General features: G+C 41.0%; 1 protein-coding gene across 1 annotated transcript in view; it reads right to left on the bottom strand.

The window, feature by feature from the left end:
- LOC146666798 (voltage-dependent calcium channel subunit alpha-2/delta-4-like) overlaps window positions 1-26521 on the bottom strand; it is an 83820-nt gene extending 57299 nt beyond the window's left edge. Inside the window, exons 1-11 of the mRNA XM_085414917.1 lie at window positions 25941-26521; window positions 15417-15498; window positions 10421-10537; window positions 8919-8978; window positions 6841-7003; window positions 6618-6749; window positions 6152-6212; window positions 2930-3080; window positions 2082-2156; window positions 1572-1661; window positions 580-693 (exon numbers count right to left, since the gene is read on the bottom strand). Coding sequence (XP_085271043.1) covers window positions 580-693; window positions 1572-1661; window positions 2082-2156; window positions 2930-3080; window positions 6152-6212; window positions 6618-6749; window positions 6841-7003; window positions 8919-8978; window positions 10421-10537; window positions 15417-15498; window positions 25941-26068 — 1173 coding nt within the window. The 5' untranslated portion in view covers window positions 26069-26521. The remainder of the gene's footprint in view (window positions 1-579; window positions 694-1571; window positions 1662-2081; window positions 2157-2929; window positions 3081-6151; window positions 6213-6617; window positions 6750-6840; window positions 7004-8918; window positions 8979-10420; window positions 10538-15416; window positions 15499-25940) is intronic.
- Window positions 26522-27434: the final 913 nt, after the last annotated feature.

The following is a 27434-nucleotide window of genomic DNA, read 5'->3' on the forward strand; positions in this document are numbered from 1 at the left end:
ACACACACACACACACACACACACACACACACACACACACGTAGGAAAATATTTAGTATACACATCCAGAAATGCATATACTATTATATATTGTACATATATTTATTAGTTTCAGATGTAGCCATTCTTGTATTTTGCTTGTTTACATTATTGTATTTTGCACAACTCTGTTGCTTGTGAAGCTCGCACACAAGAATTTCACTCACATGTGCTGTACCAATGTACCTGCACATGTGATGTGACAATAAAAGTGATTTGATTTGATACTTTGACAATAAAGAGGTAATAATCAATAAATTACCAAAGTAATACACAAGTAATACGCTGATACAACAATTGTATATAGAACTGTCTAACAACAGACAAAATACATTCAAAGGTTACAGTATATAGAGACATTTAAGTGACGTCACTATAAAATATATTCATATATTTACATATTATTGTAACAGTAACTTTTTAAGAAACAAATATGGTGATATTAATGGTGTAATAATAGTAAGTAATGAGGTGAAACAGGCTATGATGTAGAGTTAATTCATTTCTAATATGGAAAAGCTCTCAGCTCGCGGTCCTCACCCTGCGCTCAGGCCAGTTGAACTCCTCAAAGACGGACTGAAAGTCCTCCATGGCGCCGTCTGTGATCAGCATGATGGCCTGGTTACACATGCTGCCCTGACCGTTCGCCCTCGCCTGCACACAAATGCACAACTTAGACACAGCAACAACTCCATCATCGATCTCTACTCTTTGAAAAGAGAATAAAAAAGCACTTTGTGATGCTAGATATCATTTTTTAGATTTAAGCCCCTTTTAAGCCAAGGAAACAGCAACTTTACTGTAAAGAAAATCTTTTTGAGTCTTCCCGCTCTCCAGGAAGCTTGTTGTGAACATTAAACCAGCTTAAAATTGTTTTAAACCATGAATATCCAAACAACAGTTTAACAAAGTATTGTACCCAACAGAGAAAACAATAAGTGCATTACAGTAGTCCAAACATCTTGTCATAAAAGCATGGACAAGATGTTCAAAAACATAAAAAAGATAAAGTAAACTCACTAAAAGCCTCAACCATTAAAAAACTAGTTTTAATAAGAGAATTTATCTCCTTATCTTAGATTCACAGTCCAGTTTGACACCACAGTTTTCTGCTGGGTCTGAACACCTCAGGTTACTCTCAGTGAAATAATTAAAAAACCAGCAGCAGCCAGCAGTGTTACTCAATGCACCAAAGGTAAAAATGTGAAAAATCCAAGGTGATTGTCAGAAGACTTGACCTCTGACCTTGACTTTGTCGAGGTCACTCAGAATTACTCGGCGGGGTGACAAAAATACCCCACGAGCCTTTGATGGTTGAGGGATAAAAAATGATGGGAATGTTTACTTTGATGTTCTTTAGAAACTCCACCTGTGGTTTAGGGGAGTTGATATTTTCATTGGTAGGTAAATGTAAGTGTTGTTAAAAAAAATGGTAGACACGGCCATGTTATTTAGAAATCAGGCCAAGATGGAGCAGATAAAATCAATATAAGTTAGGAGAGTGGTAAAAAGCGGGCTGAGCGGACACTAACCTCGTTCAGGATTTTGAAGGACTCCTTCATGGCATTCTTGATCTTTGCTTCGCCTTTGACATGCAGCTCCTCCACCAACACCTTAAAGTGCTGAGACAGGAAACGAGTACAAAGAGGCTTTGTATACAGACAGACATTCATTTTTATTGCCCAGATTCAAAGAAATTCTGATTTAATTTAATTTGAATATATGTGCCTCCCTTTATCCTGTCAGTCAACTACAACCAAGTTTCAATCATTTATTACTTAGGTGACTAATTTTGATCTTGTGTTTGAGGTAGTTTTGAAAAATACGGTACCTTCAGCCTTAACACTGAAACTCTCACAAGCACAGAGGCTCTCTAGCTCCAGCTTGACCTGCTGTGGTTTCTGATGCCACTTTAAGAATTAGGCTAAGAGGCTGATCTGATAATGACACTCGGGGTTTTCCTCTGTGTTTGCGTCTGTGTGATGGCTGCTAAGATGCCTCCTGGGCTCTTTAGGCTTCCATGAAGCAGATAATGGTCTCACCTCTCTGTTGTCCAAGTCGGCCTGGACCAGAGTTCCTCTGAAACACGGCTCCACGTAGCGAACGTAGTCTGTGTACTGCAGACAGGGAAAGAAACACAGACGAGGCAGGCTCATGAGCAAAAACAGGCAGTCAGTGGTTCCATTAACTAATCCAGTAATTGAACCTTTAATGTTTTAGTGATAAAGCTATGAATTCACAATGATGTTGATGTTACCCAGACTTAAAAAGTACTCACACCAGCACAACACATGCTTTTCATAATGAAACTGAGAAGTGATTACAGTTTTTAAGATGTGAGGGGTTTCCTGACCAGCCAGGTCTTAATCCAACATCAAATTAACGTGTTGGTTCCAACACGTTAATTTGATGATCTTATAGTTATTTGGTTATAACTTGTGACATTTCTATGTTAGGAGTTCTTCCTTGTTCTTGTTTAGTTCCTTTCCATTTCATTTGGATAGTGTTTGTCTCTGGTACTTTGTATGTAGTTTTCTGAGTACTGCATCTGAATCCTTTCAGGGCTTCAGGATATGCACGATATGAGAACTTATGAGCCTGTAGCGCTAATGAAGCAGGCATGTATTACCATCACTGTAAATACCATCTCTTTGCATAAATGTGATTTATTATCCAATAAGTCTTAAAAAGAAAGGAAATAATTATGGTTATTTTTTAACTCTAGATACCAGTAAAAATAATTTAAATTGAAAAAATGTATGAAACTCCAAATTTATGCCACTTGTGAAACTTTTGGTCATGACTGTTGTTTTCCTGCCATTTTTCACTTAAACGCTGCTCAGAGTCACAACACTGTAATAGTTTTTAAGTAGATGTGCGCATGTCTCACAGCAATGACGTTGACAAAGTCGTTCTCTCCCAGTGTATCCAGAATGGTGTTGATGGTGTGTTTGGCAATGGTCATCTTCAGTCCCTTCATACTGCCGCTAATGTCCACCATGATGATGATGTCTTTGGGAGACGTGGCAGCCTGGATGTACCTGTACACAGGAAGTGGAGACAGCCAATGGCTGTTGGGATCAATAACATTGGTCCAAACTCCACAGAGTAGTGGAGCAGTGCCATTGACATTATACCTGTATACATATATTATATATTATTAGCATACACTCAGAAAAATGAAATTGGTTGGTTGTTACGTGTACAAGATTCAAACTTGTAATTTGAACTAAATAATTTCATGTTTCTATGGTGAACGTGATTAAATCATATAGCATCTGCATGAACTTCAGCAACTTAATTTGTTCTTGTTGAGATGACCTGATACGATCTAGTAAGAGTGGTTAGTTGTCTGGAATCACGAAATTCACAAGATCATATTAGAGGTCAAACTGCAGGAAAATCGCTGGAGTTTTAAGAGGCAGACAACTACACCCACACCACGTGTATGCTATTGCTATTTATTGTGGTTCAACCTGTCAAGGACAAAAACGTACAGAAAATTCTGCATCAAGCCTTGTAAACATATCTTTCCTACTTTTGTTAAGCCTGGAGTGACAGCTTGGAGGTGTGATGGTTACTGCTGTTGCCTCACAGCAAGAAGGGCCTGGGTTCAAATCCACAATCTGGCTGGTTTGCAGTGTGTAATTAGAGTTACGTTAATTGGTGATTCTAAATTATCCATGAATGTCAGTGCAAATGGTTGTTTGTCTCTATGAAATCATCAACCGCCATATTGGTTCATTAAGCAAGACTAATTGCCTTGATTACCAAAGTAGTTGTTCAAACAACAAGATTTCATTGTGTTCTCCTAAAGTTTTTAACTTGTGTCGAATGAATTAAAACAAATTTCACTTTAAATACTTCAATAAATCACTTCAAGTCAATGTAAGTATACTACGTTGATCCAACGTAATCTGATTACATTAAACCACCAAATGCCAAATGTGTTGGTTTGACATGGTCAAAAATGGGTTATTGTACTTGGTTAAATCACGTGGAAAAAGGTGCCACGATTAAATTGTGTTCATCCAACAACAGATTTTTTTGAGCGTACATTATCATTGCTATGCAGATGATACCTAGCTGTATCTATCCACCAAGCAAGATGACACACACCAGTTACTTAAACCACAAGAATGTCTTAAAGACAAAGGAGTGGCTGACCTCGAATTTCCTGCTTCTAAATTCAGACAAAATTGAAATGATTGTAGTCGGCCCATAAACCTTGGAGACATGATGTCTAACCCAATACTTACTCTGGATTACACTGGCCTCCAGTAACACTGTGAGGAATCTTAGAGTGTCCTTCAACATCCATTAAAACAATCTAACTGCAACAGTTCCAGCAGCCAAAGGTCAAATGTGAACAGGAGCATCAGGCAACCTTCGAGCCTGCAAAGTACAGCCAATATAGAAGAACCGAAAACTGCACTTCCCCTAATGGCCACTTTAAGCTGTCTGCAAAATGTCCAACTTAACTAATTATGATAACACATAACAATTAAAAGCTGAGCAGTAAATCATACTTTAAGCTGTCACTCTCAAACATGGACAGAGATATTAGAGGGAACCATGAACTGCAGATCTTCTCGTCTCTGGGAAAAACTGTGTGGATGCTCCTGGGCCAATTTTTGAAGAAGAAAAAAAGAAAGAAAGAAAAGAAAAGTGGCCTCATCATATAACTCACAGAAATCTGGTTCTCCTGTACTCCTTTACTTTGCAAAGGTGAATTTAAACCTTTAGACTGTGACTGTCCAGCACTGAACAGAATAAAATATATTTATGGTTAACAGATTGTTAGCTTCATACAGGGGAACTGGGGATTTGTGTAAAAATCTAATCTTTATAGTTTGGTGAATTCTAATCAACGTAAGGAGTTTGTTATTAATTTCTGGCAGAAATGTCTGATTTCCAGCGAACATTCTCAACAGGTTCTTTATGAGCTGCTTTTAGAAAATCCAGGAATTGCCCCTGCAGATAAAAACGTATCATCTATCATCACAAACTCAATCTGCATGTTTCACAGTCTCTCTCAATGTAAGTCCCTGCAGATGTATGGCAGCTCAGCTGCAGTAATGTGGAGCGATGAGGCATTCAGGGACATGCAGTTCTCTGGTATTATTTAGAAATGCATGAGCAGTCACATATGGTGCCATGTGGGCTGCCGTGACCCGGCTAAGGAGCAGCTTATCGTCTTTTCCAGAGGATCAGTGTCTGGCTGGCCTCTGCTCAACCAATGCAAAGCCAGCGGAGTGGCCACTTAGACTGACTCAAATTCAGCCTCATGGAGGGATTGATTCCATTTTTGCATTGTACTAATTCCTGCTGTTATATAGATAAGTCTATACACAGTAGCACAGTTGGTACATCCCTGATAATGAGGTTTTACTCTTAAAGATGATGATTCTACAAGTGTTCAGAAATTTGGAAGCTTTTCTATCTCCCACTGGAAGAGTAAGCACCATGTTTGGCTGGTTTACGTTCAGGCAGAAGCATTTATGTCTTTAACTGAAGCAGCTTTATTTGTGTGGGGAGCTGAAGGCAGTGAAATATAATGAAGTCTTCTTCTTCTTGCATCTGTAAAAAGATTAAATTCACACTTTGACTGAGGTGCTTCCAGCCTCCCTCATTAGTGGATTCTGTGTTTCTCTTTCTCTGCTGCTGGTGAGTTGACACCTTTAAAATTAACATGCTAAACTTAGCAACCCAGCTGCCTCAGTGTTTGCCTGCAGGACATTTAAGTATTTAATATCATTCGAGTGAGACACAACCCTAATCAAGCAGGCTTCAGTGGGTCATCAAACCAAACAGCCAAGGTGAAATATAGCCCTTGTTATGCTTAAGCACATAACCTCAGAAATGATTATTTTACTGTTCCAAAAATAGCAGAGCCCCAGTGAGTAGTGTGACTCTGTCACTTCAAAGCCTCTCAGAGATAAAAAGCAGGAAAACCTGAGCCCATTAAGCTTTTGAGGTTCTCGGGTTCTGGAGTAATGTGTCCCCCACATGATTATCACCACTGAACTTTACCATTTACCATAAATACAAAAAAATTCAAATGAGCTGTACCTCAGAAGGCAAAGACAAATGATTGGTAGAACAAACTCACCAGTTTCTGTTCCTGCAGTCGAAGGCTACAACACCGTTGGAGTCTGGAGTCCATTTAATACCTGACCAAAAGACAAGGAGTCAGTTCACAGAGTGACACCTGTGATATCAATAAGAAAAAACGTACATGGATACAAGGATATAAGAAATATTGAAAGACAAACAGGGAAGTTTGTGTGGATTGTATGGAATTGTATTATATGATCATTCCAAAATGATGTCAAACTGTCTAATTTCACTTGTTTTATTTCAGTCAGGACCATAAAGGTCAAACAAAGACTGGTATTTCCACAGCAAGAGCCCAGAACAGAACAGAGGCACCATCAGTGGCAACAGATGCATGAAAAAGAGTAAATGATACCATAAGGATTATTTTGAATTGTGAAATAATGCAAAGCTACTCTATTAGAGCCAAAAATAAAATCATGGAGCTGGAAACGAGCAGGACACTTTATGGCTGAACTCACCAGGGTAGATCCTGAAGAAACCCGTGGAGCTGCCAAAGTACTGCCAGGTGAGTGTAGGATCCTTCTGGAAGTTACCGATGAAGACGTCGTTTAAAGCCTCTGTGTTGTAGATGGCATTGAGGATGTTAGGATCTGCACACAGAGGAAAAACATGCTGATTTAGAGCTTCCTTTTAAAGAGCCATGACCTATGTTGAGGGAGTCAGCCATGAAGCACCTCTGACCTTTGTTGTACACATTGGTGGGAACCTGGATGTTGCTCATCTGAGTGTTGACAGGCAGTTTATTAAAATGTTCATTCTCCTCGAGGGGAAATTCTCCACCCAGATCCACATAGTTCCCATCCTCATCCGCAGTGTTGATCATCATCGAATTGTAGTAATCAAACTGGGAGAGGCAGCAACAGGAAATTCAGTTTGTTTTGTTTTTCACACAGAAATCCTGATTTTCAGTTCATTCAGATTATTGAGGAGTTAGAATCTGGTCTAATGTGTTTTTGTGTTTTTGACCCCTCAGGGCCACCATAAGCATGCAGAGCTTGAAAACTGTCAGGTTTTTGGCAACAAAGGCTGAGAAAAAGTTTTTGATGTTGACAGTAGCTATAAAAACACGTTGCATCTCACATTTCCTTTTTAATAAGGTTTGACTGGATCAGGGCGCCTCTGCCGCTACGGGCTCATTAAGGTCCTAAACGTCCCATAATGCATGAGTGCCTCTTGTGTACTCTCTCACCAATACTGTATATCATTAAGCTTTTATCTTGTGGTTTTTCTTTCTGTCCTCTCTCTCCTTGTACAGGACCTTCCTGCATCCCTTCCTGTCAAAAATGAGTTTTTCCCCTCTTCTGTCACCAAGTGATGGTAATGGTATTGTTGGGTTATTATTTGGACCTTATGATATAAGGTGCTCTGGTATAACTTTTATTTAGTGTTGCTTAAATGAAGCTGAATTGACTTAGGACTTCTACCATGTACAACATCACAAACTCTATCATTAGGTGCTTGTGTTTGAATATACTGTTTAACCCTTTAAGACCTACCATAGAACCAAGTCCGCCAGAGCTTATATTATATTTTTACATGCTGTAGTGACATTTTTGGGAGCATTTCAAGTTGCTATACAGCAATACAACCATTACAGTCCAAATTTTAATAATATGTATGCATTAAGTGCATACTAATTACATAAATTGCAAAAAAGTGCAATAAACTACAAGAAAAATTGAAAATCGTTTTTGTTTTTTTAACATATATTTCTAGTTAGAGAAATTTAAGAGGCTTAACCCTCAAAACTGCAAATACAAAAAAGTTGCACAAAATAGTTTCCCACCACAGGAAATTTATTTTAAGTGTCTTCATAGTTTTATTTTTGAAATACACCAATTTTTATATACTGCAGGAAAAACAAAAATAAATATTATAATGCAAATTATAAAAAAAAACCCCCACCAGTATAGGCTCATAAGGCCCTGATGGTAAAAACTACATTTCCGCAAAATGACGTCACTTCCGGTTTCGGGCAGGTCATGGCGGACATGCGATAGTTCGCGCTGATGGACGTAGGAAGTGTTACAAACAGCTGATCGGATCAGCAAAGCGTGTTTCTGGAATATTATGCTTTTGTTGCTGCAAGTGCTTTTTATGCAGTTTTTGCAAAGCTTTATGTGGAAGGAAACCGTGACCTAGGACAAGCTGATGGCATAAGATGTAAGTACAACTCATCCGGCTTCATATGCAAAAAAAAATTATTGCGCTAGCTTACATGGTTGCAGTGCTACTGGGATTTAAAAATAGTTACGCAAAAGGAGCGTGCCCACTCCGACCGGCTTTAAAGGGTTAAACATCTCTGGCTTCACAATATGAAAATGTGTACAGAACAAATTACATTTGTTTCATTCACATAAGTTTACGGCAGAATATCAGAAATACAAACCCACAGATGGAAGAATCCAGAAATACTTAACTTCCCTGATGCTTATTGTGCGTTTCTTTGCGACCCAGTTTCCTATAGGATCAGTGAAGTTTGACCTAATCTAATTTCAGGAGTCAGCTGAGGTTTAAACCTCCAATCTGCTCCGGCCTCACAGCCTGCTGTCAACTCTGATCCACGCACAGTCAGCTAATGATAGCATTCAGCTAAAGACAAGGAAAGTACAAATGCACCAAACACTGACACATGACAGACTTGGAGGTTTTATCGTCCATCAGCATTAATTTAAACATGCAGAATACAGAATACGTCCTGGGTGATTCCAAACTAGCTAGTGAATCAGTTATCATCAAAACCAAAGAGTTGCACTGACCTTTAATGTTGCATTGAATTCATGGTACAAATCTGAGTCTTCTGCAGATTCTGCTAACCTCTGGCACAAGAAAAAGAGGAGAGAAATAAAACGGAGACTAAAAGACTGCACTGCACATGCACAGAAAAGCAAACCAGCGAAAAATTATGAAATGTGCAAAATCTACATTTTAAAGGTTCATTAGCTACAATGAGCTAAGAAATTATTATTATTATTATTATTATTATTATTATTATTATTATTATTATTATTATTATTATACAGTCTCAAAAGAGTATAGAAAGAAAAGGACTTTGGTGAGCAGATTCTTTTCGTTTTTATTATCAATATTATCAGGACTCCTTAGAGCCACAACAATATGAGTTGTGGCTCCATGAGTTGTGGCACTTCCTTTAAGAAAAATTCAGATATGAATGGCTTTAAAGGAATATGCACAGCTGGATTTAGCTGCGTTGGGAAAAAGTGAATTAGTTACTGTAGCGCAGAGTTCAACACAAAGGAATTCATCAACAAAGGCAACATTTAAGCACCAAAATGATTTTTATCAAGGCTAGTGTCACAGTTCTGGGTCATTTTGACGCAGCTTTTTCTGTTTGTTATATTTTGGTGTTTTTCTAGATTATGATTTATGTTCTGATTCTTGAGTTGTGCTGGTTTGATTTTGTATTATATTTTCTGTCAAGTCTGTCTGTCTCTGTCAAGTCTGCGTCTTTGTAAATTGTTTCCTGTTTTATTTTGATAGTTCCAGTCCTATGTCAGCGTATTCAGTTAGCCCTAATTTCTCCCAGCTGTGTCTCCCTCCTGTTTTCCATTCTCTGATTACGCCACTGCGTATTTAAGCCCTGTGTTGGCCTTTGGTCTTTGTTGCGTCATACGGTCTACATGCTGTGTGTTTGTAGTGTTCCAGTGGTGCAATTCCTCTGTTCTGAGTTTTGTTTTGTTTTTGTGGGAGTTATTTATAAGGAGATTTTTCCAGCATTAAAGTTGTGTTTTCAGTTCCAGTCCCGTCTTTGAGAGTCCTGCATTTTGGGTCCTTTTTCCTTCCTGCCTGCCACACAGCCTATCATGACAGTTAGAAACAGAACATGATTTGAATGCATAAATAACAGAGGCTTTTTTAAAGCTCGGTTTTCTGAGCTTCCAGCTTGATGCACAGCCATGAAACATTCTTCCAGTTGAAATACATTTAGGACCATCACACATTTTTCCATAAGACCAGTCAGACCCAACTACTTCTACTTCAACTGCTCCAGCTGCACACTTTATACAAAGTGATCACAGTGATATTGTTCATGCCACAAAGAAAACTGTCTAACGGATCATTCTGCTGTATTTTGTTAGGCAGCAAACTAATGACACAAATTATAACAGCATGTACTAAAAAACACAATCTTGTAATGAAGATGCAAAAGCAGGAATCACATTATTTTAAAAATCATGGGTTCAAATTAGTTCGGTCTCCCAGGAATAGTCCTGAAAAACCTCCTTTTAATGATCCTCACCATCACCGACTTCATCTTACTTCCCAACATTCGTTCGATTTCATCAGAGTAGTCCTTCACCAGGTCTTGTCCATCCACCTCTACGATCTTAATGATTGGCTCCACATCCTTCAATTTCTGAGACAAAAACAAAGACAGAGTCAAGAACAGCAGAAGTTTTTTTTAAATATACAATAACAACACATATAACATATTTAATATTTATTTCAATGCACTTTACACATCATCCCCCATTCACCCACGCACTCACATTCCTACAAGCACTTTCTTCAACATCTAACTGCTTTTCTATCTAACATTTAAACTCATCCGCGCTTAGATGAATGCATTAGAGAGCACCTTGGAGCAGCCAAGGCTCTAACTCCTGAGCTGCAGCCACCAAAATATCCATACCGTTCTGGTAACAACAAAGAAAAGCATTGAATCTGTACATTAAATAAACATTAACTCTAGAAAGACAAACTTGCAGCGTGTCATCAGTTATTACGACATTTCAGGATATTCCCAACAAGGTCTGATGTTTTACAGTAAATCAACTCCAGTGGAGGCGTCTCTCTCTCTCTCTCTCTCTCTCTCTCTCTCTCTCTCTCTCTCTCTCTCTCTCTCTCTCTCTCTCTCTCTCTCTCTGTATGTGTGTGTGTGTGTGCTTGCGTGTATTCTTATACTGAGGGGATATCTGAGGTTATTGGGTCACTTTCTTTGGATCAAGAAGCTCGAGGTGGATAAACCAGGTGAGTGTGCGGAGGGTCAGCCCAGTCTGGGTATTTACACTCTGAATCTCTTCATTAAGTCACTCCCTAATTCCAATTAGTTCAAGCTGCCCAAACTGAAGCAAATACACAAGCAGAGCCAAACATTGAGTCCAACCTCTGTGAAAATATTTTATCTCAGTCCTGCACACTTGCTGTACAGTATAATGAGCACAGAGCTCTATGGAGTCACAAAAAGGATTTCTCAGTGGTTGTTTTGCATCTTAGAGGAAGGGGCCTCAGTGGAAATGTAACCTAGTGTACCTTTGATTATGATGGGTTGCTGCAGAGTGACCCATCACTGAGAGGTCAATTCAATTTAATTTTATTTCTATAGCACCAAATCTCAACAACAATCATCTCAAAGCACTTTATATTGTGAGGTAAAGACCCTACAATAATACAGAGAAAACCCCAACAATCATATGACCTCCTATGAACAAGCACTCTGCAACAGTGGGAAGAAAAAAACCCCTTTTAACAGGAAGAAACGTGCAGCAGAACCAGGCTAGGGAGGGGCAGCCATCTGCCACGACCAGTTAGAGGTGAGGGGAGGAAGACAAGACAAAAGACATGCTGTGGAAGAGAGCCAGAGATTAATGATATCCATCCATCCATTCACTTCCGCTTATCCAGAGGACACCCTGGACAGGTCGCCAGTCTGTCGCAGAGCTAACACACAGAGACAGACAACCATTCAACCATTCGCACCATTATGCCAGAGTACACGGGGAGAACATACAAACTCCACACAAAAAGACCCTGGCCTGATGGTGGGATTGAACTCAGGACCTTCTTGCTGTGCAGCAACAGTACTTTCCTTTGGTGTGATACGGTACTATGAGGTCTTTAACCTCCTAGGACCTGATGTCCACATATGCAGACATCCCATTTTGGGTTGTCTAGACCAAAATACTAAATTTTGCTCTACAAGGGCCTGATATCCACTTACGAGGACATTATACTGCCACATGTATGCTATGCCTTCTGAAGATACTGCCAAGGGAAACCATGTATAACATGGGTGGGCAACTCCAGGCCTCGAGGGCCGGTGTCCTGCGAGTTTTAGCTGTGTCCTTGATCCAACACAGCTGATTCAAACAGCTAAATGACATCCTCAACTAGGGATGGGTATCGAAACCCGGTTCTTGTTGAAAACCGGTTCCCACTGTTTCAATTCCTTGGAATCGTTTGCCATTTTTGCAAACGATTCCCTTATCGAGTCCAGTCGCCCCGAATGACGTCACCACGTTGCGGAGCGTCATTTACCTGGCAGGAAACACGGCGCCAGCGGCTCAAATGCTCAAAAGCTTGGTTATACTTTACGAGAACGGATGACAACAGGGCAACTTGCAATACTTGCAAAGTAGATATTTCATTTAAGGGAGGAAACACTACGAATATGCAAAAGCATTTGCTCACAAAACACGCGATGACCTTAAATGAATGTCGTGTTTTTAATTCCGCTCCGGACTCGTGAATCTCAACCCAGCAGCAGCGGTAACATTTGCACGTCCTCTCCCGTTAATGCGGCAGGTAAATAATCAGCTAACAGTGCATATTATGTTAGCGCGATCTGCCTTATTGCAAAACCTGCCATTACTGTGCATTTAGTGACCATGATGAGAGAGACAGAGTCTGGCTCAGATGCTGGCAGTTCTCACTGCAGTCTACCGGTAGCGTCTCCTTTCAGGCCAGGATAGACGAATGTCACCGAGCAGTGACTGAGTTTGTGGTCAAAGGCTTGAATCCATTTGCCACAGCAGATGTCCCCGATTTCACTTTGGTAAGTGAATGTGTTTAATTGTAGGCAGGGACATTACTGGATATTCTTGTGTAATTGCTACAGAATAATTTATGTTATACTTTGTTATTGCTACAGAAGAATATTTATTTTATTATTTTACATTTACATTTTTTTTCCTGGGGACCCTGTGACACCCCATTGAAGAGCCGTAGGCTGGATCTCTTAAGATCTCACTGTTGGGTTTGTAAGGCCATGTTACTCCTAAATTTCTATCTTGTTCAAAGAGAAGGTAAAAAACAAAGTTCTAAGCTAATCGACCTTAGTGTTCTCCTTTTTTAAAAATAAGAATCGATAAGAGAATCGATAAAGAATCGAATCGTTAAACAGAATCGAAAATGGAATCGGAATCATTAAAATCTTATCAATACCCATCCCTATCCTCAACATGTCTTGAAGTTCTCCAGAGGCCTGGTATTGAATTAATCATTTGATTCAGGTGTGCTGACCCAGGGTGAGATCTAAAACCTGCAGGACACCGGCCCTCGAGGCCTGGAGTTGCCCACCCCTAACGTATACTGTTAACAGAACTGGTCCTAGCACCGAGCTTTACAAAACAGGGATCCAACGCAAGAATTAAAACAATGTTGAAAAGTAGAAGCATTCAGAGAGTGCAAACCAAATGTACTTTAAGAAGTTTGTAGTGCAGTAAAAACAAGTGCAAAGTGCAGGCTTTATTAAAATGTGCCTTCTTAAAAACAAAGTAAATATACTTGACATCATTTTAAGTGCAATTATTTTCTATCATTTATGTGGATTATTACATGTATGACATTTATTGCAGTGTTTCGTAAATTGGTTTTGTTAAATTGTGACCAATAAATCATTAAGTTGACTTCGAAAACCTCGATGGATGTAAGCCAGATTTTAATGGACTGCTAACATGACCCCACTCTACACCCCTACAGTTTTATCACAAGATCATTCAAACCTTTTTAAGCTATGATGTTTACAGAATGATGACACATGGATGCAAACACTACCAAAAACATCCTTGTAAGTACCGTAATTACCCGTAGCATCATTTTTCTCCTAATAAATCTGTGCTAGGGCACTGAGCTGCATGTGCTCTTAGTTTTAAATGCTAGTTTCCAAAACTGGATTTATTTTAGGATATTCTGGCTTCCTGTCTTCCCCCACACTGCTGAAATGCACAGAGTGATGCTGATGATGTAATGTGGGCTTAAACTCCCTGAAAAAAAGGTTTCTTGATCAGCCAGTTGGGGATGTTTCAATCATTTTTTGGTCCCAGTCGTGGCCTGAATCCTTTCAAGTAGCTCTACCCTGCTCGTCTCTGCAAGCGAACCAGACTTTAAGTGTGAACAACACACAAACACAACTCACCATTATTAATGTGCTTAGCACTACTATTGCTGAAATTGGCATTTCATTGTTTTTTTAATTTATGGTGGATAAATGTGGTTTGAATCTTTGTTTAATTATTTTTATTTCTTTGTGTTATCTTCCAGATGTCACTGAGGTGAGAAGGATAAGGAGGCACATAAAGTAATCCCCATAGAGTTTATGGGGTGGTTATTATACAAGATGATCTTGAGGGTCAGCCTTTTAACATCATTTAACATTCATTTTAGCACTGATACATTCATAGATTTGCTCATATAGCAATCCTCCAACAATTGCTGTATTTTATCTCTCATTCATGGCCAGAGAAAACGTACATGAAAACAACATGAAACCCGCAAGGCAGAAAACAATGTTATCTGGGGGTTATTTTGGTTCCTATACACGCATGTTGTGTATTCTGCAGGAGGTGGATGTGTGTTTAAAAGCATACAAACTGCTGACTGCCTCTGACGGCTCTAAATCTGACAGATAAATGGATGAATGTCTAAAATCAGAACAGGCCGCAAATCCTGACGCTGGTAAAGAGGGCTCAGTCCTCAATCTGGGCATTATCATGATCCCTGGGTGTGTTTGTCCTGGCAAACAAGCATAAGTGTGCACACAGACTCACACACACACACAATGATAGGCACACTCACCAACATACACGAATGCACATCCGAACTCTTCCAATTGCTCTTTGTTTCCAGTTCAAACAGTCAGAAGCCTCAGGACCAGTTTGAGGGTAAGAAACTCACATCTAAAGTAGACTTTGGCCATGTTTTAATTATTAAAAGAAAATTCAACCCAAATGAATACAACACCAGAAAAGACAAATACAAACCTCAATGGTTTATGAGACTTCTTTGTAGAACCTACAGAGAGTGAACGCTCCAGAAGTATGAAAGGCTGAAATAGAACCTCTCAGTTTTGGACACGTTGGCCAAACCATTGCTCAGTCAGTATTTATGCTTTCTTGCAGCCTTGTGCAAATGTTTGGTAAAAGTCTGAGGCTTGTCGAAATGACAAATCCTAGAACATTTTTTTAGGACGACTTTTGAATTTGAAATTTGCTTTTACCAGTTCTGGCTTCATTTACCTTCTGCAGCAGCAGAGATCCAGAGTATTTGGTTGCACACTCTCGAAGTTCTGCAGAGAATCTCAACGCCCACTGCTGCACCCTGCAAGACAGAAAGACAACTCACATTACAGACTGTTAGAAAACCACAAGAAGAGACGCAAACAAAAGATAAGGAAACAAAACAAAATAAAACAAACAAGCAAAAAGAAAAGAAAAGAAAATCTCACCACTAGATATCAGTAGATTGCAGTTAAATGAACTTCATGTATTATCCTAACTAAGATGGCTGCTGTAAAACAAACAGCTCTGGCTGTAAAGTGAGTGTTGGCTCTTAGGCTGTTGTTTACCTCAGCTGTCAATGTGTCCATGTCTATTTGGACTGTAAAACATTGTGAAACGAGTTTAATACAAGCCAATGACTCCGAGAAGCTCATCAAGTTCTGCTGTTTTTGCTATTAGCCACTGTTACATCCACTTCAAAGAAAGTTTCACCAACGTTGTTGGACTCTGAAACTTTCATACAATGTGAGAATGTAATCAAACTGTTTATCAAGGGAAAGCGTGAATTTTAGAACAATTAAGCCAAACATTAGCTGAAAACAAGAACACTGCAGGCAACAAGGACACGGACCAGCCGGCTCATTATCGGTATTCAGCTCAGTCCGCCTCTCTGATGGTACGGAGGTGCGTCAGTGTCTGGGACTGGCAGCTCGAAAATCTGGAAAGGTGAAATCAATGCTGACAGAAATATACACTTTTTTACAGATGATGTCTTTGTCAGAGGTGCCTTGTATATTTCAGAAAGATAATCTTATACCGCATACTTCATCTACTCGAACAGCATGGCTTCATAGTAGAAGAGTTTGGTTGCTGAACTTTCCTGCCTGCAGTGTGTGAGAACATTTGGAGCACCAAGAAAGCAAAAATAGAACAAAGACAAGCCAGGGCTGCTGAGAGCTAGGATCCTCTATCAGACAAGAATGGGAAAACTGTCCTCTCCCAGAAGTAGAGTTAAAAGTAGAGTGGATACTACACAGTGGGAAACATGGCCCTATTCCAACTTTTTGAGACATGTGGCTGCATTAAAATTAGGGAGAAGATCCTCTAGGACACCATCCATCATCTCATTACGAGCACGGCCCGGGTCAGGCATGCATACAAGCATGCAGGCCGTAGAAACTACTGAAACAATGTGACATCCTTTTATTCCCAACACATCATGCAGTCCATATCTGTATCGATATGCAGCATGATTTTTTTTTCCAGTGTTCTCTCAATTTGTCGGAGCAGTGTGTATATAGTGTCATGCCACATATTATTTTGTGTTAAGTTTCACTCTGTGTACTTACCGATTTGAATATATGAGGTTTATCAGTTTTTATTCCTTTATAATATGATTCATCCTGCTTGGTTTCCTGATTCTTGTGGATCGCGTTTGACCACCTGGGTTGGCTGGCCTGATTTGTAGCACCTGTCTGAGCTGCTATCGATGCCAGCTGGGTTTGAATAACGCAGTGTGCTGGACCTTTTGATCTCCATCTGTTACATACACGCTGTCCTCTAACTTCTTTGATTAAACATTAAAATATTAGTTGAGGAAAGCATCGCAGCGAAACGGTCATGAAAGAAGCCCATGTTTAAAATTTGCTGTTAGCCACTGCATGCTAAAAATCATTGGTGCACTCAGACAAACTGGACTCGTACTGAGCTTGGAGCACTTCTCATCAATGGTCTATGTAGCAGAAAGGCAGGGACCCTTTGTTTATGCTATACCACCACTTTACCTCAGGATGAAAAGTTCTGTTGTTACGTTCTTGCGCTGTCAGGTGTTTAGTGTAAGCTTGACCGTGTGTTTCCATGACAACGCTTGGCTCAGCAGCGGTGCATTACAGCAGAAAAAGGCCCTTAAATATGACCGTGATGAAAGAGATTTAGATAATCTGCTCCTCATCTGGGTCACAGCAGAGAGCTGCAGGGGTCCACTCAGCACAGACCCACAGCAATGCAACAAAGCTGCAAGTTAAAGTTTTGGTTTGTGTCGCAACAGCAAAACGGACAATTAACACAACAGACACTATAATGTTTCTATCATATGATATAGAAATATAATATAATAAAATATGTACAGAGGAGGTCAGGAGAGATGTAGAAGAGTGAAGTACTATAACCATCTGTGAAAACCAGTGAAAGCTTTGTCATGGTTTCTGCATTTCAGCCATGTCTCAAAGCTGATGATCACTGATTGTGAACTAAGGCCATGCACACAGGCTGGTTAAAGCTCCATCATGTCATAGATGCACATGATCCAGAAACACTGCCTACACAGTTTGTTTCAGACACAGGATGACCTGAAGGCCCATTTTGAACTATGAATTATTCAAAGTTACCCCTGGAATTGGAAAGCAAAAACATCAATCTGGAGATGAGGAGAACAACGTTCACTTTAACCATTCTGAGGGAAAACATCATCAGAATATTCCAGGTCCAGGTGATGAATAATTACACATAATGAGGACAGTGTGAAGTGCCTCAGTCACAGCACTTCACACAGACAGACAGAGGAGAGAGAGAGTTTACCCAGCATGTGTTGAAAAGGAGGGTAACGCTCCATCTGTTCTGGACATTAATCCTCTAAGTTCAGTGCAGACACACACACACACAGTAAATACACTGTGGGCTTGTAACAGGTTTGACAATAACCCATGTAAGACACACTGCTCTGCTACAGATGTAACTAATTACTGTTCATTTAAATTCTGGGTGCTAGATTCCTTTGATGAATCATTTAAACTATGAAATGCTATGTACCATCATGCACACGTCTTATTACACTGAACAAAAATATAAACGCAACACTTTTGTTACTGCTCCCATTCCCCATGGGATGGACGTAGAGACCTAAAATTCATTCCAGATACACAATATAACCATCCCTCCCAAACAGTGGTCACAAATCAGTCCAAATGTGTGGTAGTGGGCACATCTGCTATATTGAGATAATCCATCCCACCTCACAGGTGTGCCACATCAGGATGCTGATCTGACATCATGAGTAGTGCACAGGTGTACCTCAGACTGCCCACAACAAAAGGCCACCCTGGAATGTGCAGTTTTTTGCGCTATTGGGGGTCTGGGGACCCAGAACCGGTCAGTATCTGGTGTGACCACCATTTGCCTCATGCAGTGCAACACATCGTCGCATGGAGTCTATCAGATTGTCAATTGTGGCCTGTGGAATGTTGGTCCACTCCACTTCAATGGCTGTGCGAGGTTGTTGGATATTCGTGGGAACTGGTACACGCTGTCGTATACGCCGGTCAAGCACATCCCGAACATGCTCAATGGGTGACATGTCTGGTGAGTATGCTGGCCATGCAAGAACTGGGACATTCTCAGCTGCCATCTGCCCTGAACAATGTGAACCATGATTCATCCGTGAAGCGCACACCTCTCCAACGTGCCAGACGCCATCGAATGTAAGCATTTGCCCACACAAGTCTGTTACGGCGACGAGCTGGAGTCAGGTCAAGACCCCGATGAGGACGACGGGCATGCAGTTGAGCGTCCCTGAGACGGTTTCTGACAGTTTGTGCAGAAATTGTTTGGTTGTGCAAACCAATTGTTCCAGCAGCTGTCTGGGTGGCTGGTCTCAGACGATCTTGGAGGTGAACCTGCTGGATGTGGAGGTCCTGGGCTGGTGTGGTTACACGAGGTCTGCGGTTGTGAGGCCGGTTGGATGTGCTGCCATATTCTCTGAAACGCCTGTGGAGACGGCTTATGGTTGAGAAATGAACATTCAATGCACGGGCGACAGATCTGGTTGACATTCCTGCTGTCAGCATGCCAATTGCACGCTCCCTCATTGCTTGTGGCATCTGTGGCATTTTGCTGTGAGACAAAACTGCACATTCCAGGGTGGCCTTTTGTTGTGGGCAGTCTGAGGTACACCTGTGCACTACTCATGATGTCAGATCAGCATCCTGATGTGGCACACCTGTGAGGTGGGATGGATTATCTCAATATAGCAGATGTGCCCACTACCACACATTTGGACTGATTTGTGACCACTGTTTGGGAGGGATGGTTATATTGTGTATCTGGAATGAATTTTAGGTCTCTACGTCCATCCCATGGGGAATGGGAGCAGTAACAAAAGTGTTGCGTTTATATTTTTGTTCAGTGTATATATGAGCAACTCTCAGCGGCAAAGAGCTGCCAAAACTGTAGTTTGTTAAAACTCCCGATGCCATCAGTGATCATGTGCTTTAAGTGCTCGATGCTTTGCCCTTTTTTCTTAGATTTTTATCTGTTTTTTCTTTAATCCCGGAACTCTTGACAGTATAAAATTTTAAAAATAACAATAATTTTGTTTGAATCATGTTTACCCGTGTAAGGAACTCTTCTCTCCATTTTCTCTTTACTCTTTTACACATCAAAAATGGCAGATTTTGACCACCATGAATAGAATAGAAATTTGACCCCGGAACATGTTATCAGTAGGCTGGCTGGATAACATCTTATAGTTACGTATTTTAAAATGTAATAGTCAGCAGAACAACCCAAATAATTCAATCTGATCTCAGAGAGATGATGAACACTGCTGGAAGACTGAGCTGGAGTCATGGTAGGCACTGGTTTGCTTGTGTTTCTGTCTCGCTCCTGTTTTCTTTCTCAGGCCTTGGCTGGGTTGGGCAGGTGGAGCTCTACCTTTGGGTGGAGTTGCCACCATCTCCTGCACACCAGCAGGAGATGGTGGCACACCTGTTGCTTATTTTCCTGTCTCCAAGTATTTAAGAACCAGCTCACACATCCAGTCTTTGCCCAATTGTCTTTTTTTCAGTGTGGTATTCAAACCCTTCCTTGTGACCTTCCCTGGGTGTTTGGCACCCTCCTGGACCTTACCAACAACCCTCACGTGTAAGCCTGCACCTTCAGTCCTTACTTCTCCCGAACCCAGCCTTCTGGATCTAATACTGCTCTCCTCTCTCCCAGTGAACCTTCGTCTAACTGCATCTCCGGAAACTCAGGAATTCCGCTTTTGCCAGTGTCCTCTATCCTAGAGAAATTCCCCCATGGAAGTTATTCTGTGTTTTAAAATCAGTGCTTCTTGTAAACAATAAAGGTCTTGAGTTTGATCAGTTCAGCCTCTTTCTGGTTGTGCATTAGAGTCCACTATGCCTTTGGTGTTCATGCCTTGATAAGCGTCTGCCTTTAGTTTTCCAAACTGTTTAACTTAAAGCAGCAATCCTTGATGAATCTCTCTGTCCTTCAGCTCTCTGCAGATTTACGTTTTACTTTAGTTGCTGTATTTAATCCTTTATTTGCTGCCTTTGAAGCACTTCAGTCGCTCATTCTGTCCTCCTTCAACACATGCTTGAATCTTCTGAGGTCTTTCCCTTTTCCTCCTGCCTGGCAGCTTTATCTACATGATCCTTTTTCCATCGTATCCACTATCCCTCCTCTGCACATATCCAAACCATCTCAGCCCCAACTCTTCAACTTTGTCTCTAACCTGAGCTGTCCCGCAGATATACTCATTTCTAAGCCTGTCCATCCAAGTGACTCCCAAGAAAAATCTTACCATTTCATCTCTGCCCCCTCTATCTCCACCTTCTGTGTTTTTGTCAGCACCCTTGTGTTCCAAATCATTTGACTGATATCATTGATCGAAACTATAAACTTCATTTAAGGCAGCACGGTGGCACGGTGGTTAGCACTGTTGCCGCACAGCAAGAAGGTCCTGAGTTCAATTCCAACATCAGGCCGGGGACTTTCTGTGTGGAGTTTGCATGTTCTCCCCGTGTTTGCGTGGGTTCCCTCCGGGTACTCCGGCTTCCTCCCACCGTCCAAAGACATGCAGCTTGTGGGGATAGGTTAATTGATTAATCCAAATTGTCACTAGGTATGAATGTGAGTGCGAATGGTTGTCTGTCCCTGTGTGTTGGCCCTGCGACGGACTGGCGACCTGTCCAGGGTGTACCCTGCCTCTCGCCCTATGACAGCTGGGATAGGCTCCAGCGCCCCCCGCGACCCTGAAAAGGATAAGCGGAAGCGAATGGATGGATGGATAAACTTCATTTATTCAACACTCCTCCCAGAGCTTCGCACTGAACAGGTAGCAATGATTACTCTGACATTTTTCTACCTGTTATAACATAAAAATGTTTTCATTTTCGATACAAATTGTGCCAGGTCTGAAAAAATAAATAATAAATGAATCACCTACACTGCCTATAAACGTAAAATGTCACATGTCAAACATCTGGGAGATGTCAATAACAAAGAATGGGTAGTGCTCATTACATCCCTGTAAACTCATCTGCCCCGAGTTTCCTTGTTTTTCTGACACATTGTTTAAAACATCATAATTTTACTTACTAGCCTTTTCCAAAAAAATAAATAAATAAAAATGTAAAAATACATTAAAATAAGTACTGCCAGGCATGGGAGCCTTTAAACTCTAAATAAGAATGTTAAAGTGTATTTCATGTGTTCAGAGGTATGAATGGAAGCAACTGAGATACTGGGTTGGTATTCCTGCTACTGAAAGTCTGATTGTATGGGTCATGAACTCCAGGCAATGTTGGCAAAACCAGGTCGGTCCAAAAAAGAACTAGAAGCACGCTCTTCGGTTCAGGTCTGTCCACGCCATACCGCTGTGCAGTTACTGGACAGTTACTTGTTCTCGCCTGCGTCGATGTTGGGTAACGTGTAGAAATGTTCTGGGCTGCAGTCCACCTGTGAAAACAGCTTCCAGTATAAGTCTGAGGGGGCAGAGCCCTATAGAGCAATTTATTTTCTCACATTTAGAGTTCTAACAGTACCAGCTGATCACTTTATATTCACTGTTAGGTTTAACAGTCCTAAAATGCTGCAGCATATATGAAAGCAACGGTCTCCCATCCGTCTCCAATTCAATCTAAAAATGCTCCCAAAATAAATCCTCCATCAAGATCACCTCTGAAGTCTATTCAGCTAATCCCCTGTGCCGAGGGTGATCTGCCCAGCAGACTGACTGACAGAAAATACACAGCCATCATTTCATTTCACAACCAGGTCAAAGGTCAGCAGTCCAGACAGCGACCTGGAGCGATGTCAAAGTTTTTTTTTTAACTGCTTATCTAACTCATCGTGGTGATGTATGGCAAAAAAAATCGGGTTAATGTACTGTCTAATACAGCCGATAAGACAGCTTTATGATTAAGCCTGGAGACAAGCTACAGTTAACTGTACACTATGCAGCACTTGCATTAAATACTTGTTTTATTGCTTTATATTAAGTGTTTATAACACAACCAAAAGAATAAGACTTTCCTCTAGTTTCTTGGCTGCTTCTAACAGCCTGTAGACTGTGTGCAGGTTGGGTTCAAGGCACAAGACTTTTATACTCGCTCCTGCCTCTGTGAACCTCATCTGCCATCTTATAGAATCACAGTTAGCAATACTAGCTCATATCAGCCAACAGACACCATTAATCACCAACATCAACAAACGAGCCGCTCCCACATATGAAACACAAACTTTACAAAAGGGGCAAAAAAACAATCAGTTTAATCTAGTGAAGCACTTTTGGTCAAGTGGTAATGTGACCAGTAATGAGGCAGAACTGGTCACTACATCAGCACAGCATCTTCCTACTTTGATCCATGCATGGGTGTATGAGCAAGCAACCAAGCAGCAGCAGGCTGGTAAAAGGTGACAACTACAACTATCTGGATGAAAAACAAAACATTCAATAGATCGATACTTTACATGCAAAATAAAATAAAATATTATTATTGTGTGTGAAATACATGCCTGATCTTCTACATCAGAACTGCCAGTGAAAGTGAACTCTGCAGCTTCTTATTTCATTTTGTTGATGCTGCCATCTGTGACGGCCTGCTTGAAAGTCTGACAGTATCGCGTTACCTCAGTTACTGCTCACTGAGTGTCACTGGTACAAAGTCCTGCCTCTTTAGCTCTGCATGTCACAGCGGCTGAGGTGGATTTGCATGGGTTTAGGTGCATTTGTAGCCAGGTGACGTGGCCCTGTTTGTCCAGGCCTATGGCGGTTTGGTGGAGAATGTGGGTCAGGCTTGGAAAGGTGACCGTGGCCAGCGAGCCATGCTGGCCCACAGATGGTGATGCGGAGGGAGCGTGTGAGGAAGCTGTAGCCGTGCAGGACTGCAGCTGCAGGGAGCTGCTGCTCTCTAACTGCCTCACAGATTCATGATAATGAGCTTCAACGGCAGCAAAACAGACAACACAAAACCACAAACATGTTGGGTAGATAAACACACTGCAAGAGCTTTGCATGTCACAAACAGTACATAAGAGACAAGCAAAGTTGCTACAATTTTAATGAGCTTGAAAATCAATATTTGGTACGACCAGCTTTATTCTTCAACAGCCTGAACTCTCTTAGGCAGCTTTCTTATATATTTCCTTAAGTAGTCTTCAGGAATTGTTCTCTGAAGGGTGTTCAAAGCTCTTTGGATGTTGGCTGCCTATTTTCAGGCTCTCTTGAGGTCCAGACCCTGCGGAGGCCAATCCATGGCTTAAAGTGTGTTTTTCTATCCAGGTGTTTTTATTGCGCTGGCAGTGTTTGGAATAATTGTCATAATAAAAAAATGAAGCCACTGTCAATCAGACACTTTCCAGATTGTGTTGGTCGATCAAAATCTGTGTTCTCCATAAATTCTGGAAAGATCTCAGACACCACTGACTGAAACGCGGCCCCAAACCAAACAAAGCCTCCAGCATGTTTTACAGATGTAGACAATCAGTCTTGCAGTTCTCTCCTGACCTCCTCTGCACATATTAACCTTCCTGCCTTCTTGGGACCTTTTTGTGCCACTGCTATGTGTTAAATGGCTGCCATTTCCACTGTGTTCAGTGGAATATAACCAAACTTGCCACAGGATAGTTTTTACCTGTCAATGTTAATATTCCAGTGTGAATTCCTTAAATCAGCCTAAAATGGCTGAGCAGCAGAAATCCCCACACCCATCACCCTGGGGACCATTTTCTGCCCATTGACTTCCATTATAAACGCTATTTTTCAACCCCAAATTATCATCATATGATTTTATTTTTTCTTCTTTTCTTGGATGTCAATGAAGACTCAGGGCCTTGAAGTTTTAATTTTTAAATTGCAAAAAAAATGCAAAAAAAATAATGGCAGGTCAAAATGTATGTTGGTGCCAATCTTTGGTCCATCTAAAGGCCTACTTATAATGACAATCACATATTACTTCAACTGGTTTTTTGTGGAAATATTTAGTTTCGTTTTTTGGTTTTTGGGGCTTATAACACAGGGCGCTCATGTAATAACACTGGGATTTGAAGGGTTAAAACAACGAAAATATAATTAAAACTTTACATGAATATTTCAGGGAGAAGTAGTTTTACAAGGTTGGCTAATTTAAAGTGGAATAAAATATGGATATATGGTCTTTTTATGGCGTGGCTGAGAATGGTCCCTAGGGTGATGGGTGTGAGTTTTTTAAAGGATGGCAGGAGGGTTAACAATAATTTAAACCAGAAAGTCAAAATCAGAAAAAAAATCAGGGGATAGAAGTCTACCATAGTGGAGATTATTCGTATGATGAAAAATGTACTGGAAACCCTCGATTCATCCATATTGTCCTGCTCACCTGGGTTGCAGGATCAACAATCAATGCAGAAATTCCCAAACCTTTTCAAGCTGCTGAAAAGTCAGTTGAAAGGCAGAGTCCTGGTTCTGCCCTGGATATGTCTGAAACTTCTCACCTAGGACCCACCCAATTAGCATCCTAGTCAGATGTCTGAACCTTCTCCAATCACTTCTTCCAAAGTAGTTCTATTATGAGCTCCTCAACCTCTCTCCAAGAGTGAGACCAGGCATTTTCCAAAGAAGGTTATTTCCGCTCCTTGCTCATTTTTCCAGTTGCCTCCCACAGGTCCCACACACAGAGGAGAGCAGGGACATGTAGTCAAAAATGTGCAATGCAATGTATTTCTTATTTTAACAAAAGAAAAACTTTATAAACCACACAAAAAACCTAAACAGCTTAGAACCTAATAGCAAAGTAACTGTTTTTTTGGCCAAACTGGATGCTGTACTCCAGTTCGTGTGACCCATGTTGAACAGCTGAGTTAAAATAAGCTTTTGGGTTTCCTAAATCTGAGTTTTTAGAAGTGTTACATCACTTTTAACTGTCACACCTGCAAAAATCAAAGACAGTGGAGAGCAAATTTCAGGGAGTCCTGAGGGAAAACAGCCTGCTGAAACACAGTTATTCTCTCGGGACTTCCATAAAAGCGCAGTGCACTCTGGGAGTTGACTATCAGAAGCTGGAATAAGCCCATTCAGGACTATTTTCTACAAGCTACACGCTTACTATATTCTATATGCGTTCATATTAACATGTCAGTCATGTTACCATAACTGCGAATGACATTCAACTTTCCCATCCATAGGTTTCTAACGATATCTACAGTCTTACAATAATGCAGGCCTTTAAAAAAACATTTTTAACCCTCTGCAGAGGTTATGAGACGTAAACATTGTGCACTTACGTCTCAGGTGGGATCTTCATCTGAGCCTCAGCTGTGATCAAAAGGCAAAAAATTCCCATTAGCCTCAAGAGGGTCCTCATTCCCAAAACATTAATGCTGTCCATCCTATATCCCTGAAGTCCGGACATGGAGCTCCTTTAAAGAGACTTTAAAGGAAGATTCTCAAACTGGGAGAAGCTCTGAATGTTCAAGAAGATGATAAAGAGTTTGTAGGAAACGGTTTCCTCATGTTGGCTAAAGACAGGAAACGGTGACATTTATAGTTACAGACTTTTGACCCTGAACTCTTTCCATCACGTCTGAATAAACTGGTCCTGCTGCCAGCATCTTCTCTGTTTGCTTCAGCCTCTCATCTTCATCAGAGCAACTTCTAAAAGATCCAGAGAAACTCAAAGTCATTGCACACCCAGACAAAGAGTTAAAAATCCATCCTACTGTCCACAGGAAAGACTACTGTAGCAAGTTCCTCCAGGTTACTCCTTATGGAACCAGGAACAGTGAGTGGGTTCATTTCACCACCTTGCAGATATTAAAGAAAACATAAAGCTGGTTGTCTGCAGTAGACACTGCAGCCACTTGCCTTCCCTGTCGCCCAATTTGTGGTGTAATCCACTTGGATTAAAAACTCCTCTTCCTCGTGGAAGAGAGCGTCACAGAGAGAGAGAGAGAGAGAGAGAGAGAGAGAGAGATGAGTGGGGAGGGATTGGAGCAGGGGATTGGATGCAGACTCTGTTTTATCAGAGAGGATTAGAGCAATTTCTGGAGACAGACTCCCCAGCAACCAATCGCAGCTGCTGTAGAGAGAGAAAAAGAAGAAAAAAAAAGCACAGGCTCAGTTTGGCTGCTCAAAGAGAGAAAGGGAGAGAGAGAGCAGCTAACAAGACATAATGCCCCAACACACACACACTCAGATAATCAGCTGACTGACAAAAAACCCCACACTCAAGCATTCACATAAATTACATTTTATTGACACTCTTTAAAGTCATGAAGCTAAACCAGACACACACAAAGAGACACACAGTCCAAGGTTTCACTCTACTATCTGATCCAGATCCACCAAGACTTTAAACCTTCAGTAAGCTGATAAAAACCCACTTAGAGGTAAAGCTGCTGACCAATTACGGCTCACCATTATCTCACCATCGTCATCCCAACCCATCAACAACATTATCTCCACAACTGGAAAAGACAAAAAGAGGTGCAAATGTTACACTGAAAACAGGGGGGAAAGAATCACGAGAGTGATTATGACTTGCGTCTCTCATGCAGTCGTTTATTGCAGTGAGGAGAACTCGCAAAAGCTCCCTAGTAGGGATGGGTATCGAAAACCGGTTCTTGCTGAGAACCGGTTCCCACTGTTTCAGTTCCTTGGAATCGTTTGCCATTTTTGCAAACGATTCCCTTATCGATTCCAGTCGCCCTGAATGACGTCACCACGTTGCGGAGCGTCATTTACCTGGCAGGAAACACGGCGCCTAAGCGGCTCAAACG

The sequence above is a fragment of the Rhamphochromis longiceps genome, linkage group LG7 (genome assembly GCF_057381845.1).
Source record: "Rhamphochromis longiceps isolate RC_006_pf linkage group LG7, R_longiceps_female_GT1.1, whole genome shotgun sequence".
NCBI classification, from domain to species: Eukaryota; Metazoa; Chordata; class Actinopteri; order Cichliformes; family Cichlidae; genus Rhamphochromis; species Rhamphochromis longiceps.